Source organism: Ascidiella aspersa, chromosome 5 (assembly GCF_963924565.1).
Source record: "Ascidiella aspersa chromosome 5, kaAscAspe10.2, whole genome shotgun sequence".
Classification (NCBI taxonomy): Eukaryota; Metazoa; Chordata; class Ascidiacea; order Phlebobranchia; family Ascidiidae; genus Ascidiella; species Ascidiella aspersa.
Window position 1 is genome coordinate 32895882 of NC_139451.1, and position 22000 is coordinate 32917881.

At 35.3% G+C, this 22000-nt stretch overlaps 1 protein-coding gene across 1 annotated transcript; it reads left to right on the forward strand.

Moving 5' to 3' along the window:
• Nucleotides 1-291: 291 nt before the first annotated feature.
• On the forward strand, nucleotides 292-21573 carry LOC146146425 (uncharacterized). The gene is made up of 13 exons (XM_083390756.1): nucleotides 292-327; nucleotides 511-1132; nucleotides 1634-1696; nucleotides 2189-2251; nucleotides 3023-3085; nucleotides 3237-3299; nucleotides 3452-3514; nucleotides 3678-3743; nucleotides 5180-5278; nucleotides 5748-5837; nucleotides 11070-11132; nucleotides 17355-18686; nucleotides 21466-21573. The coding sequence occupies exons 1-13, from the start codon at nucleotides 292-294 to the stop codon at nucleotides 21543-21545; spliced, it is 2703 nt and encodes a 900-aa protein (XP_083246882.1). The 3' UTR covers nucleotides 21546-21573.
• Nucleotides 21574-22000: the final 427 nt, after the last annotated feature.

Consider the following 22000-nt stretch of genomic DNA (forward strand, 5'->3'; position numbering starts at 1 on the left):
TTTATAAACAACAGACAACAAACTTGTTATTTAAATATTCACAACTAGTAAAGAGCAATGTCTTCAATTACCATTGATTGATGTTCCGAAAAAAAACTTTCTTTCCAACTGACCACCATTTAAACACTGCGCGTTTCTTTACAATAATATAAGCATAAATTTTTAAAGGTGTTGTTTAGCAAAACATGTTTATTTCATACGACTCACTTGGCTACAGCATATTGATTTTGTTTTTTAAGAAATGTAAATAGACTAAGAAGTCCAGGCATCTTTATTTTGTCAATAGTTCAAATGACCGAAGAACAAACAACCAACATCTCTTGCAGAGTAAGTTTGTTTTAAATACTTAGTTTCTAATTTTAGGAATATTTCCAATTTGGGTTTACTAAAACTGTTAGCAATAAAAAAACAACAATACATATAAATATATACTTTTTGGTTTTGACCAATATTATACTGAGTTTTAGTCTACTTTTCACATGAAACCTATACTTTTTGTTATTTATGTAGGATTTTATTGCTGGTGATCAACAAATCGAACACCAAGATGCACAAATCGAACATCAGACTGTTGCAGGAATGCACGAACAGAGAGCACAAATAAATAGTCAGAATGTAGAAGAATTACAACAACAACAAGCTGTTATCCAACGTCAAGATGTGAGTGGGCTGCAACATCAACATGCGATGATACAACATCAGGCAGTAGAAGGACTACAACAACAACGAGCTGTTATCCAACGTCAAGATGTGAGTGGGCTGCAACAGCAACATGCAATGATACAACATCAGGCAGTAGAAGGACTACAAGAACAACGAGCTGTTATCCAACGTCAAGATGTGAGTGGGCTGCAACAGCAACATGCGACGATACAACATCAGGCAGTAGAAGGACTACAAGAACAACAAGCTGTTATCCAACGTCAAGATGTGAGTGGGCTTCAGCATCAACATGCGATGATACAACATCAGGCAGTAGAAGGACTACAACAGCAGGCCAGTATCCAGCATCAGACAGTACATCAGACGGTACATCAGCAATTAAGCATTCAACAGAATGTTACAGTGGTAGTGCCACAATCTGCCATTCAAGGAGAAACCCTTCCAAGCATTGAACAACTTCTTGAACAAGGTAAATTACTTAAGTTTTCAGCTACCCATGTTTACAAATTATACTAGCATAGCAAGCGAACTTTTTTATGTATATACACTTTTTGAACCCATTCTATTCCTCACAATTGTACATAGCAAAAAATGCAGGCATGTAGCAAGCAAACTGTTCTATCTTTTTAAAATTATGTTATAAATATACTGATTTTAGTACACCGAAAAGCCATCACAGACTTGCCGAATATGTCTATATGATGCAACCAGAGTAGACCAGAAAAACAACTGTGAGGTTCGAACTCACGACCTTCGGTCATACCGGGACCGTCGCTCTACCAACTGAGCTATACAGGTTCAGAGAGGAGCGAGTCGAGAAACAACCATACGCCAATGCTTGCTCATTGATACAGAAGCTGCAATTGTTGGTCATATAGCAGCTTCCAAAGGGCTAGATACTAGTTGATATTAAACACATATGTGTGTGTGTCTTTTAAATGCTGATTTTATTAACTTTTATTTACAACAGTGCCACAACTCACCGCTAAAGGTAAAGGCCCTCTCAGCATGCAACCTTCAACTTCTCAACAAGGTAAAAAGTTAATGCATTCAAATTAGTCATTTCGAACCCTGTACCTACGGCTGCCTAAGTCTCTTACACGTTCCTTCTATATATCTGATTCCAAGGAGCAGGCCCCTAAAATATTTGTCCTTAACTTCTTGCACTCTAGACAGAGTCACTTCACTCAGTTGATATTGCTCGTTGAGAATATATTCACAAATCTCAGAACACACAATAAAAGAACACAGTTAAGTAGAATCGCATCAAGTATAATGAATCGCGAAACGCCAATACCACTCAGTTCGGCTGCTGGTCACACCTCAGTGGACACCGGATGTAAATTAAGCAACAAAGTGTAATAATTCTTGATAAATGCTACATCATTTAAATTAGTCATTTTGAACCCTTTTTATTCCACACAATTGTGTATAGCAAACTATGTAGTGGTCATTTAGCAAAATGTTTTATGTTTACAAAATTATGAGAAATATGCTGATTTCATTAACTTGTATTGTTCAACAGTTCCACAACCTGCGATTCAAGATGCAAGCCCTCTCAATAATGAGCCATCGACTTCTCCGCAAGGTAAAACGTATTTATTTAAATTCAGGGGCGTATCCAGAAATCCAAAAAGGAGGGGGTTACGAATTTTTAATTTAGGCAATTCCCTGTTTTTTCGTCTGACGTATTATTTTATGACGTCATAAAATAGTGATTCTAATGACGTCATTTTAACTAAAAAACTAATCAGAAATCGTTCATCAACGGCCAGCAAAAGCAAAACTTTAGACGCAAAGCAAACAGGTGCATTGTTGACACTCCGCCAGGCTCCAGCTACGAAACCGCTTTGTGTGCAATAGTTAACTTTGGGCAAGAAACTAAACCAAGACTGTGAAATATGTGTAATTGATTTTGGTAGATACATGTACAGGATTACGCTAAATTTCAAGCACGTTTCTCTCCACCTACAATCGTAAATGAAGATCGTTTTCCTGGGTGTTTCTCGATTAGCGCATATCTGCGCCACGCTGTGTGCCAAGTCAGCTTAAATACAAGCACGTCTTGCAGACACACCATATCGGATATTAGCGCAGATAGCGAACATCGAGGAACATCAGCTGCGCCTAACTCAACGTTTTTAGCGAGAAAAAACGAAAACTGCTTAATTTATTGTTTTTCAAATGTCCGGACACCCAAACCCTCCCCCCTGGATACACAACTGTTTAGATTAGTCATTTTGAACCCATTCTATTCCTCCCAATTGTGCATAACTATGTAGTGGTCATTTAGCAAACTGTTCTATGTTTTTAAAATTGTTGGAAATATGCTGATTTTATTAACTTATATTTACGACAGTGCCACAACCTGCAATTCATGGTGCCGGGTCTCTCAGTAATGAGCCATCAACTTCTCATCAAGGTAAAATGTAATTATTTAAATTATTCATTTTGAACCTATTCTATTCCACACAAATGTATAGCAACCTATGCTGTGTTCATTTAGCAAAATGTTCTATGTTTACAAAGTTATTGGAAGTATACTGATTTTATTAACTTGTATTGTTCAACAGTTCCGCAACCTGCGATTCAAGGTACAAGCCCACTCAGTAATGAGCCATCAACTTCTCATCAAGGTAAAATGTAATTATTTAAATTTGTCATTTTGAACCTATTCTATTCCACACAAATGTATAGCAACCTATACTGTGGCCATTTAGCAAAATGTTCTATGTTTACAAAGTTATTGGAAATATACTGGATTTCATTACCTTGTATTGTTCAACAGTTCCACAACCTGCGATTCAAGGTACAAGCCCACTCAGTAATGAGCCATCAACTTCTCAACAAGGTAAAAAGTAATTGGCTGGACGCATTTTTATTTCGTCATTTTTCAATTTCACACATATTTTGCATTGCATATAATGTACTGCACATGTAGCTCAAACATTTTGTATATATGTTCACAAAATAAAGGAAAATATGCCAATTTTATTAACTTTTGTTTACAACAGTTCTGCAACTTACCACTCAAGGTGCAAGCCCTCTCAGTATGCAACCTTCAACTTCTCAACAACAAGGTAAATATTGTTGTTATATGTTTGTCATAAAAAACGGAATACATCGGCGAAAAAATTATAGATTAGTTGAACTTTCATTTCAGGGAGTTCCATTCTATAAAAACTTCCACTTAGATATAGGGCAGGGATGGAGAACCACTGACCTGCGAGTCACAAATTGACCCACCACAGTTTTTAAGTGACCCACTTGTCTTTCTAGAAATACCTAAAGGTTATCAATCATTTTCAGGAAAGAATAAATGTAATTAACTTTTTTTTGTTAAATAGCATGGGTCATGCAAAAGTAGGGGTGATGAGTAGGGCTACATCACTGCACTTCAACAAATGTGTGGAGAAAAGCAAACAATCAAATGCATTTGTTTATTGCTGTAAAATGTAAAGGGTGGCGATTCTTTAAGGAAAATTAAGAGTTTGCAAACTAAAAAAAATTCTAAATACCCTTGTTAAATCGTTCAAAAAACTTTTTGCTTAACCGTAATCCCATGTAAAATGCTGCAGCACTATTTAGGTTAACTATTTTGTTAACTATTTAGGTTCGTAATATTCGTGGGCATTCGAATTTGAAAATCGTGAAAAAAAAAACACCAAATCTAGCAAATGACACTTGAAGCGACATAGCAGCAAAGATTCGCATAAAATTACCAATCTAGCAAATGACACTTGAAGCGACATAGCAGCAAAGATTCGCATAAAATTAGCATGTAACTAAATATATGACGCACTTGTGCATTTTTAAGGATTTAGGTTGTGTTTGTGACCCGCACAATGAAAAGGTTCGCCAACCCTGATAAAGGACATAGGAATATAGCTTCCATGCGCACACAGTGCCTTTGGTCTAAGAAGACCTTCTCAAAACTATATACTTAAAAGGCAAATACAATCCTGCAGGACACGGCTTGCCAACACTTGTTTTGGAAGTTTAAAACGCTTTTTTTCACATTAGTCAGTGGAAATTCATATTCTTTGTCAAACTGTAAGTCAAGTTACTAGCATAGCAAGCAAACTGTTTAATATGCATATTTTGAAACCATTCTATTTCACACAATTGTGCATAGCAAAAATGTAAAACAACGGGGAATTCCCTAAGTTTAAAATTCGGAACCCCCCTTTTTTAATTTCTGGATACGCCCCTGCTTAAATGTATTGTTTGATATTGTCAACAATGACAAAAAACCTTTGCTTAGATTGGATGATAAATATAATTATCGTATTATCCACACTAATAACATCAAAAAATGTAATCATGCAGTCTTTGTAAAAATCTAATACCTACCTAAAGTGTTTGTTTATCTGTCTATTTGATGAAATACTATTTTTAGTTTTAGGAAATGATTGGCACCGGTAGTTCTTCTTTAGGAAATTATGTGTTACCATTACTATTTAATCAAACTTTAAATAGGATTTATTGTTTTTTAAATTAAATTACTCAATTACAGACAATGCCCAGCAGGCTGGGAGGGATATCAACAAAACTGACAACACTTACAACACTTACAACACTTACAACACTTACAACAACCCTCATAATACAACGGGTAAGTAGTTTGGTAAAGTGTTAAACTTTGTATTTCATAAAAACTAAAATATCTATAACCTACAATAAATGTTACATTAAACATTGAATTGTTTTAATAAACCACAAAGTACAAAGGGTGACTAAATAATATTTTTGTTTGGTTGGCTAGCTCTTTAAAGAAATGTGTAAAAATACATAGATGTTAAGGTTATTACACAAACTGTAAAGAACACTGTGTTTCATTATGGTGAGACATGTAACAAGGTCTATCCATAGTAACCACGTTTTAAACAAATCATATCTGTTTTTACCATTCTATATTATTTTAACGATGCTATTGTATTGTTTTAATTCTTTGTAAAAACGGGTAACATGATTAGCTTAGCTTAGGTTTTTTTATTAAAGAATGTAAATCTTTGTCATAACTTTCATTATTTTGCAATTAATGTGTTTGATTCACATATGTTTCTAACATTTGCAAATTTCAGTGGAAGGCAGCACGGTAAAAGATTCAATATTTGGAAATCGAAATGTCAAGGTAGTACATCACCATCATTACCCACCAAAGCCCACCTACTGTAAGTGTTTGGCATTGTTTAAAGATAAAAAAAAAATCATAATATAAAACAGAAAAAAGATTGAAAATTAATCAGGAACTTTTTAAAATAAAGTTAAAGTCAAATTTTTTTGAATAAATAACAAGTCAAGTCCAAATCATCAGTTGCTCAAGTCAAGTGATTATGGGAGAAAGTAAATCCATTGATATAAAACTGGTAAACTCTTCTGATTATTAGCAATTTCTTAGCTAAAAAAAAATCAAATATATAGAAAGCAAATTGTTTTTAGTGCAAAAATTAAAACAACCATTTCAGTAATAAATGTTTAATGAAAAGTTTTAATTTTAACCAAAGTTATTTAACAAAATGACTTAAGTCCAAGTCAAGTCATTTTGGTCAACAGATTTAAGTCAAGTTATTTGAAAACACTTAAGTACATAAAAGGCATGTCATTGTGAAGTCATAACAACATTGGAAATGGATCGAATGATAATGACCCATACTGCTTAACATAAGTTGTCCTACACCAGGGATGGCGAACCACTGACCCGCGGGTCACAAAGTGACCACAGATTTTTAATGACCCACTTGCCTTTCTAGAAATATCGAAATGTTGTCAATCATTGTCAGGAAAGGATAAATATAAAAAAAAAATCGTTAAAAAGCAGTACACTGTTTAAATTAGGGCTGCCCAATCTGTGGGTCGCGCAAAATTATTTTAAGGGTGACCAGTAGGCCTAGTAGATTAACTGCACTTTAACAAATGCGTGCAGAAGAGCAGAAAGCTAAAAGCATTTCGTTTATCGCTGTAAAACCTAAGTGGCGATAATTTTAGGGAACTTAAGAAATCGCAGACTAAAATTTTTGAAAACCCTGGTTAAACCATGCTAAAAAGTTTTCTCTTGAACTCCTGTAATCCCATAAAAAATGCTGCAGCATTTGTTAACTATTTAGCTTCTTAATATTCGTGGGAATTCGAATTTGGAAATCACCCAAAAACCTTGAATTACGAACTCAAGACAATACCACTTACAACGACGCAGCAACAAAGTTTTGCATCAAATTATAATATATTACAATATAATGACCCACTTGTGCATTTTGCAAGGATTGAGATTGCGTTTGTGACCCGCGCGATGAAAAGGTTCGCAATCCCTGTCCTACACCAACTAAGTGAATTTCTCGCCGAGCCACTCACCAGTTGGGCGAGTGGGTTTCAATCAGCATGGAGCGATTTTTTACTCGCATTGGCGAGCGGTCAAGTGCGTAATCCCAACCCTGTATAAGCTGTATTATACAGCCAGAGTTTTCATATTAATATTAACAGGACCAAAATCAGACAGTGCAAAGAAGTGTTAAAAATGTAAAATCTAGTAAATAATGCGTTTGGTGTATTTTGTTTTTTTCACTAAATGTTAGTTTTGGAATTGTGTTAATCAGCATCTACAGCAGGGTTTCCCAAACTTTTTGGACCATAGACTACTATTTTTGAATCTATTTTTTCGCGGACCACAATACAAAGCAAAAAATAAATAAAACTGGATTTTATCTATTTACAAAACTGACAACATCAATGGACGGATGCGATTGCTTCTTTCTGGTTTGTTTTACTAACTTTTACCTAGGCAAACGGTTGGAATAACCTCAACAAAACCGCAAATTCTGAATGGCGATAAGAATATATGATAACTAGGGCGATTATTTTTTAACTTGTCACAAAAGTCAATATTTTTTGAAAATTTACTCGCCAGGTCAAAATTTGTCAAAATTCAAAATAGGTTTAAAACAAACATAATTTGTTTACAAAATCAAAAAAACTATAGTCAGCCTTTTGAAATTGTCTTTCAGTTAAAATTTTATCAAAAAAAGTTTTGAGTTAAATTCAATGACATTTTAAAGGTGTTATATCTTCATTAGAGCAATACGATATATGCGAACTGGCAAAATTGGGCTATATAGTTTTTATCTCTGATTTAGACAAATTTATTGAACAGCATTTGCTGTCTTTTTTTTGCTTTAACTTGCAATTGTCCTATTTCCAGGGTTACCATCTGCTCAGACCAAAAAATAAGCATGCTACTCCAAAAAAATAAGCACGCTCAGGGACAGATCCAGAACTCCGGGTGTGAAATCCAAGGTTTCAGAAATAACGTTATAAAATCAAATAAAAACTTGAAAAACAGCTATTTTTGTATGCACAAACGTAGCTTAATCGCGCGAAGCGCAAAAATATGCATTTATTAGGTTAAAATTGGCAAGTTAATCACCCTTATTCAATGCAATCTCTGTCAATTTTTTCGCGTCAGAGCGAACCAGTTATACTTTTAAAGTTTAAAAGGAACCATGTGGCATGGCAGCATGAAACGCTTAATTCTGACCCTGCCTGGTAGTTAAGTTTGGTTCACTTGGCAGAGTTATGCTTGTAATAAAATTATTCATTGAATGATTTACTGTGATGCATCTAGCAATTTTTTTTGTAGTAACATTGTGTTTTCCATAGCCTCTGGACCGATTTAGCATTTTGTCTGTACTGACACAAAAAAGCCAGTCCTCACGTCAAGCTGAAAGTTAACTTGATTGCTAAAGCAACCTACCACACTTCTATAGACTACAATGTACTTTTTAGATTTATAATAAACAATCACAATCCATTGTTATTATGTAACTTAATGCATTACTGTTATAATCTGGGTTAAATAACTTGGTAAATATAAATAAGAAATTGATAAAGAACGCTTTTAGAAACTTAAATAAGACAAACTAAGCACACAACTCTAAAATAAGCACGTTTCTTAGAAATAAGCACATTTGCTTTTTCTAAGACACTGCGCCCAAAAATAAGCACAAATCTTAGAAATAAGCACGGTATGGTAACACTCCCTATTTCCTATTTTGATACCTAGGTCTTTGCTAATTTTCTGCGGTGTATTTTTAAAATGACAAAAGTATCACCTAAACATTTGCACAAGTTTTGCATAAAACTGAAAAATAACTAATTTGTGTTCGACCGGTATAGTTGGTAAAACATCAAAAACGTGTGGTTAACGACGCCAAGAAACTAATACTGTACTTCAAGCAATAATATGTTGCTTAAATCAATGTATTTCTAATAGGTCGAAAATTTTGTCCAAATTTTAATAATTTTTTTTAGGTAAAATTTCTCATTTTATAGGTCAAAAAAATATTCGCCCTAATGATTACGCCATAGACAAGGAATACAATAATTTTTCATAATTACCTTTTTGTCTCCAACGAGCTACAAGTAAGATTTACGATACTGGATAGCAAAAGCTTTCAATCATTAGGTTGTAAAAAGCTGCGGCAATTATCTTTGAAAGGGCACAAACTGTACAATGTATATGTGTGACCTTTTAATTTTTTGTCATTTTGCCACAGACCACTTGTGCAGTCATCGCAGACCACCATTACATCCTTTTTAGTTTGGGGGGGCATGGCCATATCGACCGTTTTAAGGAAATGTATCAGCCCAAACATGCAAAAACACAAATTTACACGCTTTGCACATAATAAAAATAATAAATGAGGTCAAGATTACTTGCATATTTGCGCATGAGTTCACTCTGGAAGAGCGGGTGTTTATAAGATAAGATATTTTATGACTTCACGATATGACATTACTTATGACGTCACCCCTTTAATTTAATTTTGCGGCCCATCAAAATTAAAAAAATGTGGCAATGCCGCCCATTCTGTGCTAAAGGGTCGGACATCCCTGTTTTAAACCATTAGAATCCCACACATGAATTGCGTAGGAAATAATCCACTAGACCAGTGTTTCCCAGCTTTTTTATACTAGTGCCCCCTTGGACTCCCATAATATTTATATCGCCTCCTAAATTAATGACGTGCATAACTTAAAGTACACACTGGTGCAAGCTACTCTACGCTACTGCAATTAAAATGGCTGACAATTCAACTTGTTTCATGCACTTAAACGTAACACTACACTAACTTGAGAATGCAACCAGTTTTGTCGTTGGCTCAACATCAAAGATTACTTGCGCTGGTCTAGAACAGTGCTCCACAAAAATTAGGCGGCACACCTATGAATAATATGTCCACAGACAATAGACAACATCAGCAAAATTCCGAGGCAGCTTATAGAAAAAGAAGCGAATGATGATTAAATACCAAAAATTGTATTTATCATAAAATTACACCTGGGGATTATCCAAAAGATTAAAATACCTGCCTTGATATGATATGTTACGTTAATTCGACTGATTAAACAGTACCCTTAAAAATGCAAGTAACACACCTCAGCGATTGTTGTGGCATACTTAACATGGTTACGCGGCACAGTGGTTGCGGAGCACTGGTCTAGAATCCTACCAGAGCGTTGAAACAACTATAAATGACGCATAACATTTGGGTTAGGGTGTCGGTTAGTTTTTGGGTGAGGGTTAGTCAAGTAGAAAACGTAACAACAACCAACAACCTTACATAAGAAAGCCAATTGTTACGTCAGAATTTAACAATGAGTGGGTAACTTCTACCTTAAGTTGGGTAACTTAAGTTCTCAGTGGGTAACTTAAGTTCTCAGTACAAAGTTGCCATTTAATCTTAAATGTTACATACAGAATTACAGTGCTGTTTGATACTATTTTTGTGTAAAATGTTTATAAAATTTTACGTAAAGTACTTTTACATAGCGCCTCCTTATGTGCGTTCCTAAATGAGCCAAAGACCCGAAATGCCCCCTTGTAACTCTCCCACGCCCACAAGGGGGCGGTACCACCCACGTTGGGAACCGCGGCGCTAGACCAATGGCGTATACAGAAATCCAAAAGGAGGGCCTGAATTGTCAACTTCGGGAATTCACCGTTTTTACGTCTGACATTATTAAATAATGACGTCCTAAAATAATGATTATAATGACGTCATGAATAGAAAAAGCTTGATTTAGAGTTGTCAATCAGCCAACCTGAATGAATAGCGAAAGAGAAATAAATATCCTGCGTTGATGGTTGACCAAACAAGAGACGGAGAATGGCGTTTTGATTTTGGTTTTGCATTAGTGTAATACGCATGCCCCAATTACATTAAAAACATTCCACTGAAGAAGTTAAGGTAAACCTGAAAAAAAACGATAATATAACTTACAAAATTGGGGCGAGGTCCGAACCCCTTCCCCTGGATATGCCAATGCACTAGACATATAGCAAGTAAACTGTTTCAAGTTCCAAATATATTAAAAAATATACTGATTTTTTAACTTGTATTGTTCAACAGTTCCACAACCTGCAATTCAAGGTGCCGGGTCTCTCACTAATGAGCCATCAACTTCTCAACAAGGTAAAAAGTAATTGGCTGAACGCATTTTTATTTAGTCATTTTCAACCCTTTATTTCACACATATTTTGCATTGCATATAATGTACTGCACATGTAGCTCAAACATTTTGTGTATATGTTCACAAAATAAAGGAAAATATGCCAATTTTATTAACTTTTGTTTACAACAGTTCTGCAACTTACCACTCAAGGTGCAAGCCCTCTCAGTATGCAACCTTCAACTTCTCAACAACAAGGTAAATATTGTCATAAAAAACGGAATACATCAGCGAAAAAATTGTAGATTAGTTGAACTTTCATTTCAGGGAGTTTCATTCTATAAAAACTTCCACTTAGATATATGGCAGGGATGGCGAACCACTGACCTGCGAGTCACACATTGACCCACCACAGTTTTTAAATGACCCACTTGTCTTTCTAGAAATACCTAAAGGTTATCAATCATTTTCAGGAAAGAATCAATGTAATTAACTTTTTTTGTTAAATAGCATGGGTCATGCAAAAGTAGGGGTGATGAGTAGGGCTACATCACTGCACTTCAACAAATGTGTGGAGAAAAGCAAACAATCAAATGCATTTGTTTATTGCTGTAAAATGTAAAGGGTGGCGATTCTTTAAGGAAAATTAAGAGCTTGCAAACTAAAAAAAATTCTAAATACCCTTGTTAAAACCGTAATCCCATGTAAAATGCTGCAGCACTATTTTTAACTATTTTGTTAACTATTTAGGTTCGTAATATTCGTGGGCATTCAAATTTGAAAATCGTGAAAAAAAAACACCCCAAAACAAATACCAATACAGCAAATGACACTTGAAGCGACGTAGCAGCAAAGATTCGCATAAAATTAGCATGTAACTAAATATATGACGCACTTGTGCATTTTTTAGGGTTTAGGTTGTGTTTGTGACCCGCGCAATGAAAAGGTTCGCCAACCCTGATAAAGGACATAGGAATATAGCTTCCATGCGCATACAGTGCCTTTGGTCTAAGAAGACCTTCTCAAAACTATATACTTGAAAGGCAAATACAATCCTGCAGGACACGGCTTGCCAACACTTGTTTTGGAAGTTTAAAACGCTTATTTTCACATTAGTCAGTGGAAATTCATATTCTTTGTCAAACTGTAAGTCAAGTTACTAGCATAGCAAGCAAACTGTTTCATATGCATATTTTGAAACCATTCCATTCCACACAATTGTGCATAGCAAAAATGTATTGGGCATATAGTTAGCAATATTTTCTATATTTACAAAAGAATGTAAAATATGCTGATTTCATTAACTTTTATTTCTGACAGTGCCACAACCTGAAATTCAAGGTGCAACCCCTCTCACTGTTGAGCGAACTTCTCAACAAGGTATTTATAAACAATTTGCTAAATTTTAGGGATTTTGTGGGAAAAAATATTTGTTGAAATCATGGTCGTTTAAAATTAAAAAGTAACCATTCTCTTAGTTTTGAGAATATAGCCGATGTTGTTATGCTATTTTACAAGGTCCAGTTCAAGGCAAATTGAATTTATTTACCATTTATGATTTATCAAAGCTTTAAACAGCCCAATTTTGAAAATCCGTAATACCAAAACATTTATAACAATGTTTTTCAAAGCTCAAAAAAATATGCTTTGTATTAATCCACTCCAAGCAAAGTCGTACCTGCTTTAATAGACAGATAAATGCTATTACTTCGTGGGCCAAATTAAAAGGTTGTAACACAAGAACAGTGTAGTATCCCGGGGGTTTTGGGCATTCGGACCCATCACTATTTTATGACGTCATTATTATAATAGGGTAGTTCCTTAAGTGGAAAATTCGGGACCCCGTCTATTTGAGTTTCTTGGTACACTATATTTTAGCACACACTTGAAAACTACTCTCAAGCAGTAATGACAATAAAGCTACAATGCAAAACAATATCTCCTAAGTACACCGATTACATCTGTAAAAAACTTTGTGCAAGTGTGTAATTTTTTCCGCGAGCCATATTTAGCTCTTTTTTATGACACCATATGGCTCTTTTGATGAAATAATTTGCTTGCAGAAAATCTGTCCATTATTTCTCAGCATGATCTAAATAAAACTGTCACAGTCACAGCCGCTTTCCTAACTTTATATTTACTTTTTTATTACACATATTACACAGTAGCAATTTTTTGGCGCTTTGCGCGGATCCTATTTGTTTTTCGAAACTGTTGTCCCATTTGAGAGAATCTCTTAAAATCCAAAAGGCTGAATCTTTCAACGAAACTTCGTAATCAAAGTTTTGCAAACTTACCTAATAAATTTCTGGTGCACAGCATGTCCTGCCTTAAATGAGAACAATACAAACAGCCCTGCAATTTTACATTTTTTGCCAACATATAACTATACATATTAAATGGACTTAGGGTCTAATAGACTTTTACAACACCAATCATTACAGTTAAATAAGGTTTTTGTTGCATTTAACAGATTAAATAACTTCTTTTTTTATCCATTTTTCCTCCCCAATTAGGTCTTGGTCACTTGCGGGGCGCTGAACGCACATTAGGGGGAGTTATATTAAGGTACTTTTCGCAACATTTTATAAAAAGTTTACATTAAAATAGTACCAAACAGCACTGTAGGTAACATTTAAGCTTAAATGGCAACTTTTGTATTGTGAACTTGTAGTAGTTTTCTGCCTAACTTGTGATGTAACAATTGACTTTCTTAAGTAAAGTTTGGCAACCCCTAGGTCAGTGGTTTTCAAACTTGAAAAAAAATTTCTTAACGGCCCTCCAGCAATTTCTTTAATGTCCACTTGCATTGCTATCATCTCAGCTTTACGAATCACTTTATTTAAGTCAAGCAATCACGAACAGTTTTAAAACCATGGCCGTAGTGCCCACAGTGGCAGCGCAGCAAGCTGTAAAAACGTAAATCTCATTAGAACAATGCAACACTATGACGTCACAAAGGACAATTCAACTTAAAGCGTGCAATAATGCGAATGAGCAACTAATCAATTTGGATTGTAAAAGTAAGTTGCCTGATAAATTTTATTGCACAAAAAATGTTGTTCTTCAGGAGCATCGTGCTGATTTTTATGCGGTGCTTCGCGGTCCCAGAAAATTGTCTTGCGGATCCCAGTTTGAGAACCACTGCCCTATGTTACGCCCCGCCGCGACCTGTGCACTGGGGCTTGGCCCCTGACCCCATACAGTTGCCCGGCGGGACGCAACCTCGCGAGTTCTTGGTGTTTGCAAAGGTTTCTGGTTAGATATGCTACCTGTCATAACCACAACTAAAATTCCAATCAAAAGTATATTGTTACAACGAATTAAAACGTTATCAAATAGCATTAGTGAACGTAAATTTATTTTCAAGTTAATGTGAGACAGACAGCCACCGCCTATTGCAGCGACTGTCGGCTAAAACTTCGCAAAAGACTTCTCTAGAGAAAAAGCCTAAAGCCGCTAATAAACGACATGTATATAGCCAATACGTAGGAAGAAAAAGAACACGAAAGTTACGTCATATTTGGCCAATAAGACTGGCCAGCACTCTGAAAACATGGCTTAGGCATTACAGCGGCCATTCTAAGGCCAATTGCAGCGGGAGTCAGACGCCAGCAAAACAAGTGGCTTGTTTTGCAGAACGTGAGAACACCGACTGTAAGACTGAAAGTTATAGATTACGAGATTAATGGTTACTTGTCAAGTTTGAAACGAGGCGAACTGAAGCAGGAAAACACAGGAATTTTACACACTACAATACGGAAAACTTTACATCATCAAATATGATATTATGTAACTGAAGAATATATTTGGCAAATAAAAATAAAAAAAGCGGAAAACGCGTAATCTAAAACCCTATTTATCACATCATAAAATAACTTAACGAACTCTAAGATTTGGCTTATGGCAGTTAATCAATTTGGGTGTTTAAGTGTTGATAAACACATAACATCTAGGTCGTCGTATTCGGCCTGCCGCCTCTTTGACAACTAGACACGAGTTCATTGTAAATACTTTTAGACTATTTTAACTACATACATGTAAAAAAAATTCGCGCTTGGTGAGAGTGATCTTTCTGTGTCCAATTTGTTTACGGTTTGATTCCATCTTTTGACCTTTATCAGTGCTTCTTTAGCGCTGTGCCGGCGCTGAGAAGTGCGTAGCGGACAAACAGATAACGTATTCAAAAATATTGGACATGTTTTTTAACATTTTTTTGCGCAATGTAATAAAAAGTAGCATGTACCCCTGTCACAAATTTAATTATTGTATCCCTTTGAAGCATAACTAATGTGTTAGGCCGCGGTAACTGCCGTCCGGGTTGGCTACCCGCCGCCACGGTTTCCCCTCGGGGATAGAACTTTGTGTGAGTTTCGTAGCCTCCCTTTTCTCAGCGCTGCGTGATATCTTTGTGTCGATTTCGTTCGCTATTGTGTGGTGTCGTTTTGGTATTATTCGTCGGGTGTATACCGAGAGAATCGGATGCATTTTGAGCACAGTTTGCAATCTCGTTGGTTAGAGACAAGCTGTAGCCTTATGCGAGCACTTGGTGTACATGGTTATTTGCCGTACTGATTGTTGTTCTGTCCAATAAACCTCTTGCTTGAGAAAGTAAAGTCATTCCTATCCTTAGCAGCTACTTTGGGGATTGTGTCCCGACCTAGTCTGCAACAACCCCCCAAAAAATCATGCTTGTTTACTCGCCAGGTGTGCCAGACTCAAAAACATTAACAATCACTGAACTAGATTAACTATTAAGGTTACCGCGTTTTCTCAAAGTAGTTTTATTACACTTTTCATTAGTAGAATGGATGACGACGTGTGGACTCAAATTTTAAACCATACAAACGTTGTTTTTTTCTAATCCGAGGCCCGCCTGATTCACAGTTGTTCTAACATTTTAGAACACAATTCTTAGTTAACATTTTGTGCGGCCTGCAGAGACCTTTCTGAGTTTGGCTGGTGCTCGCGACTAAAAAACTTTTGCCGACCTTTGATTTAAAGTCTTGGTGCAGGAGTTCTTTTTTCCTGTTAATGACATAACCTTGTCAAATAATGTATGTATATTAAGAATTAATCTTTTATCTTTAGCTAACGACAAAACTGGATTTCATTATGAAACAATATGTTGAATTGTCAGATATTTTAATTGTAGAAGCGCAAAGTAGTTTGCACAAGTGTGTTTAAACCTTTACAATTATTGTTGTATGTAAATTATTTGTTCTGTTACCTACATGCCTTAGTTTTTTAATAGGGACCGGCGTCATTACCTTACTTCAATTTATACACATGTTCATGTAAATTATTTTAGTGAATGTATGTTAGACAACCTAAAATATGACTGACAGCTCATCGAAATGAAATTATATTGCTAGACAACGATTAAAAAATAAAACTTTACTGTAAAGCAAGATGAGGGGGCGATATGAAATAATATGAAGCACAAGGGGGCACTAGTGTAAAAAAGGGTGGAAACACTGTGCTATAAGTAGCTTTTTTTTAGGTTGGAGTTGAAACAAATCTTTGCATTATCACCTGCAACAGATTAATGCAGGAATCTATATATTTATCCTTATGTTGTCTTCAAACATTTTTGTAACAGCAATCACTATGGCGATTTTGTTTTATTAGAAAATGAGGAATTTTTATCTATTATAAATACATTGATTTAAACAACACATTGTTGTATAAAGTATTGCATTATGGTGTCTTGGCGCGTCTCCAGTTACTTGATGATTTAAATTTTTTGCTGATGGTACAAATGTCAGTTATTTTTTCAGTTTTATGTTAATGTTTTAAAAATGCTTAATTGATATTTTTAGCATGTCAAAACAAGAAGTAACTTAAAAATGTCTGAGAAAAACAAAATAGCTGGTTGTTTGAGAAAATTGTTGAGTAATAGTAACAGCTACTTAACAACCTCCATATTGAAATACAACATAACAAAAATTGCAAAAAATTAGCACAACCTAGCATATTATGGAAATGGTAAATGTAATAATTGTGAATATATAATGGAGTTAACACGTTTTTACCTGCAATTCAAAACAAAATTTTGATAAAATTTTAAACTAAGCGACCATTTCTAAAAGCTCGTTACAGTTTTTGTACATTTTGTAAACGATTTTATACTATTGTATAAATTTTGACAAAATTTTGCCTTTTTTGACTAATCAAAAAATAGTTGTATTATTTCTGAATGTTTGTTCTGTATAATACATCTAGCAAATAAAACATCTTTTTAGATACTCCTGAAGATATTTTGCTTAAAACTATAAAGGAAGATCTCAAGAGACCACAGCAAGAAGTTGTTCCCCTCGGGCTAAACTACGAGCAGGAAAACTTTCCCTGTGTTCATCCAGTTCTAAGGAAAGAGGAAAACTTTTATCGAGGTGGAGCTGGTAAAACAGAGAACTATAAGCCTTCCACACAACAAAGGTATGTCGATTCTGGTTCAAAGAAGATCAGTTTTAAGCAATTGCACGATAGCGTAGTAGCTCATCGCTACACAGCCTTAGTTGGGGCTCCTGGTTCTGGGAAATCTACTATTGCCAGACGACTGTCAAACAACTCTTGCATAACGTGGATTCTCCTGTTGTGCATGAACATGCTCTATGGGTCAGAAAAAGTCACTCTAAGGCAGGTTGTGGTTGATCATGCATACCCATGGTTAAGCGAAAGAAAACGAAACGCCATATTTGCAGCAATGATGAAGTTCCCAGAGAAATTTGGGATCATACTTGATGGTTATGATCAGGCAACTTGGTCACTTGATAATGTAAAGCCTAGAAATGCGTCATATGATACTCCCATGTTAGTTGAAGAGGTAGTAGCAAATTTATGCAACGGAAAATTCTTTCCAGGCATTTCTATTGTTTTGACTTCCAGACCACATTCTATAGTCACCCTCCATGAATTACTTCGCCCCAAGGAAATTGTTTGGGTACATGAGCTTACACCAGAAAATATGAAAAAACTATTCTTAGCATTTGCTAAAAATGAAGCCCAGAGAATATGGGATAGCTTTACCAATTTTGCACCTGTGCTACTTGACTTTTGTCTTACCCCAATCATGCTTCAATTGATCCTGTCAGCTGCCTTGGGCACAGATAATCTCACTGAACTTTGTAACATCACACAGATTTTTATAGTTTTACTTGAAAACCTGAGACGCTCAGAACATGCCAAGGGTTGTGACATTAACCTAATCAAAGTTGAACTTACCCAAATTGCTTACAACGCTACAAAGAATTCAACTGTCATTATGACCTTTCCACAAATGGCTGAGCAAAGTTTAAGTGATGTCATAGTCCAGGATATTATAATCGCAGTACCTGGGTATTCTCACTTTAACCAGAAACTTTTTGATGGGGACAAAAAGTTTTATTTTTCACATCAGTTACTTCAAGAATTCTTTACGGCTGTCCATATTAGCCAGAATATGAGTTTAGATGAGTTTAGTCAGATCGTTATGAAACTGGTCAGTGTTCCTCACTGGGCGATGGTGAGGAGATTTCTATGTGGATCTCTACTCTTCAAAAATTTCATTGTTCCAAAGTCAACGATTAAGGACAAAGGTATGTTTTAACATTTAGGATGTATATAAAAAATATGTATATATCTGTATGTTACATACCATAACACACTGACGGCAGATGAAATATTGTACGGATGTAGCGGTCGTTATTTTAATATTTTTGTTTGTTTTCAGCAACACATACACTTTAATATGTTGTTTATAAAAAGTGTATGTGTGGTAAAAATGTACTTTGGTGAAACCTTTCTGTGTTCACTATTGGTTCCTAACCTATTCTAGCCCTTACCACCTACAGAAATTTTAATGTCGCTGTGATCTACTTGGTTTCAAAGCAACTTTAATTCACATTTACATGTTTTTGTTAAAGACCAAATATAAACTAAAACCTTACTTCTAACTTCATCAACAGAGTTGAAATTAGAGGGTAATATTTGCTGTTCGCCTACCAACTATTAAGTCCTTGTATCCTACAGTTAAACACCACTACTCTAAATAAACAATTAGTTATTTTGACAATTAACACTTTGGGGGCTGCACTGTCTGCACAAATTGTTTTATGGGATGTTGACCTTTTTTATTAACATTATTAATCAGGGATACGAAGTCGGTAAAAAATTGAGTGACACTCTAAAAAAAAGTTATGTCTAACTCCGGCCACATTTTCTACTACGTTGAGTTCCAAGTCCGGCTACAAATCTACAGCCCCCGTCTATGTAACTAACATAGGGTAGATATACTCCAGTCCACTCATAGGAATGTCGTTTAACCCATATGCGCCAAACGTGGGTGTGCAAAGCGTATTTTGATGCCATGGATTTCTTGCAGGGCGTCAAAACGCCCTGAAATTCGACTAGGTTTCATGTGCAATTAGTGTGCAACTCCAATTCTGTGAAGACTATGCTAGTGCTATGTACACCACTGGTAGCACAATCGTGGTTCGATAACAGTATGCGCGACTTTCCTGAATTACATGGGGAGATCTGCGAAAGTGTTTGTTTGCACCTATTTAAACCGAAACGCTGAAAATACTAAATACCAGGTTGCGCTAACGTAGGTCAAACTTAAGATGGTGGGAAATTTGTGTTTAGAAAAAAAATCTTATATGTGATATACAATGTGTCAAGCCAATTACTGAGGCTGAAATAGACAAGCGTTGACATGTTTCCTAACTTTTAAACGCTGTATAACACAGTGCTTCGTCTAGCGTCAAAATTCCTAATGTTAAATATGCTGGGATATTTAGTCACCTAAATAGATAAATAAACGTATTTCCGAACTTAAGCTTGTAAACGCCAAACAAATATAAAAATCCTTGTTCAATAATGCCGACTCCTCTTGCACAAGTCTCTTCAATATTTAATATCGGTATAGCCCCCAAAATTCCGCCCTCTCTTCGTTCGCCCCTTTTGCACGAAAGCTATGGCGGATAATAACTTACGAAACACTGCTGAAAGTAAATTTGCAATAACCATCGGACCACCCCCCCGCAAGTGATATTAGTGATATTATCACATTTGGTTCGTCTTTGTCAGGGTTTAACTCACCATCTGAAAAAGCAATGTTTTTAATGTAATTGGTTCATGTATCTTAAGGATCTTAACGAAACCAAAGTGCGCAGATTTTCTTAATTAAAAGGTGGTCTAGCTGTGACTAGTTCAAGTCACCTTTTATGTAATGCTAGTTACCGCAAAATTATTCTCTATAAGCATATTCAAAGACCATGTGTTTGGTGTGCAATTAACACAACTTATTTTCTCTCAACCTCAGCTTGTATTTTAGTTGACTTGGTACACTGCTTGACGCAGATGTTGCGCTAATTGGGTATAATAAGACCTGCGAAAAATGATCTTTTTTTTTAGTATTGCAGGTGGCGAGAGACGTGCTTGTAATTTAGCCTAGTCTTGTACATGTAACTTGGTAAACTGCGTTGCTAATAGTCTAACGCGCTTCTACTAAAATCAATCCCACATATTTGGCGGTCTAGGTTTAGTTTTTCGTCTGAAATTAACGATTGCACACTCAGTGGTTTCAAAGCACAGGTTTGCGTAGCGTCTTAAAGGTTCGCTTTTGCTGGACGTTAATTGGCTGTGTCTGGTTATATTTTTTATGACGTCATTGCAGTCACTATTTTACGACGTCATTATTCATTATCGTCAGATGGAAAATAAGCTGAAATTTTTGGGACCCCCTTGGTGATTTTCCTGATACGCCCCTGGTAATGAGTAAGGACTGTTTTAAAAAATGCCCTGGGATTTTGAAAGTTCGGGGCCTATGGTTAAACCACTTTTATGATTTACAGTGTGTGTTCTTATCGGTTTGGAATTTGGGAATGCGCATTGCAGACTAGGGACTCTAGTAGCCCTATTCAAGTCATAAAAAGTCGCATATTTCTGGGAATAATAGTTTGAAAATCATTTGCTAAAAATCGCTCAGTTTTGCTATCATTTATTTCTGATAAATATTTCTTCATTATAATATAGGCAACCTGCTTTTATTCCAATTGAACTAAAATCAAACTGATTAAACAAACCATTTACTATTTTTATCATGTGCATCAATAAAACAATTTAACATAATTACTTCATTTATTGCAAAATATTACAAATTCTAAAACTAGCTGACAAGCAAGTCATATGAAAAACAGCTATAAACAATTGAGCAGTGTGCAAAAAGACATGCCCTGATCGACTAAATTCATGTGTATTTTCAAGCATAATTTAAACATTAAGAAATATTACTAATTTTTTGTTTTTGTTGAGAAATTTGTTCTGCTACTGTAAAAATACCTATAAAATTCATTTGTGGTTTTACACTGGTAGAAACCAGACAACAGACATCTACGGCATCAGGACAGATGACACTGACACTAGATGGCACATCATCAACACAACAAGTATGAAAACACAGTCTGAGATATTTACATTACATTGCAGATATTTTAAAGTATTTAACAATTACTGATTTAAAACACGTTTTACTAATTAATAGAGCGATTATTTTTTGACCTAAAAATATATTTTTTTAACAAACTTTTGACTTATTAAAAATACGTTAATTTTAACACCATATTGTTGTTGAAGCGCATTGGTGTCTTGGCGTCGCCAATGAAAATGCTTAGTTGATATTTTTGTCATTTCAAAAAGACAAACCACTATAAAAATGCCAAAGAAAAACAAGACGCTGGTTATTTTAGAAAATTGTTATATAAACAGTTGAAATACAAGATAAAAAAATTGCAGAAAGTTAAGAAAACCGAGCATATTATCAAAATACAAACTGGATAATTTCAAATCACAAGTGAAAAAAGACCGAGCTAATAATGTTGAATAGATTTGTCCAAATGAAGTTCAAGCT

Excerpts from the sequence above, each read along its gene's own strand:
- LOC146146425 (XM_083390756.1), top strand. The coding sequence starts at position 292 with ATGACCGAAGAACAAACAACCAACATCTCTTGCAGA. Across the intron at positions 328-510 it reads CAACCAACATCTCTTGCAGA|GATTTTATTGCTGGTGATCA; the intron begins GTAAGTTTGTTT and ends TTATTTATGTAG. Across the intron at positions 5,838-11,069 it reads CCCACCAAAGCCCACCTACT|TTCCACAACCTGCAATTCAA; the intron begins GTAAGTGTTTGG and ends ATTGTTCAACAG.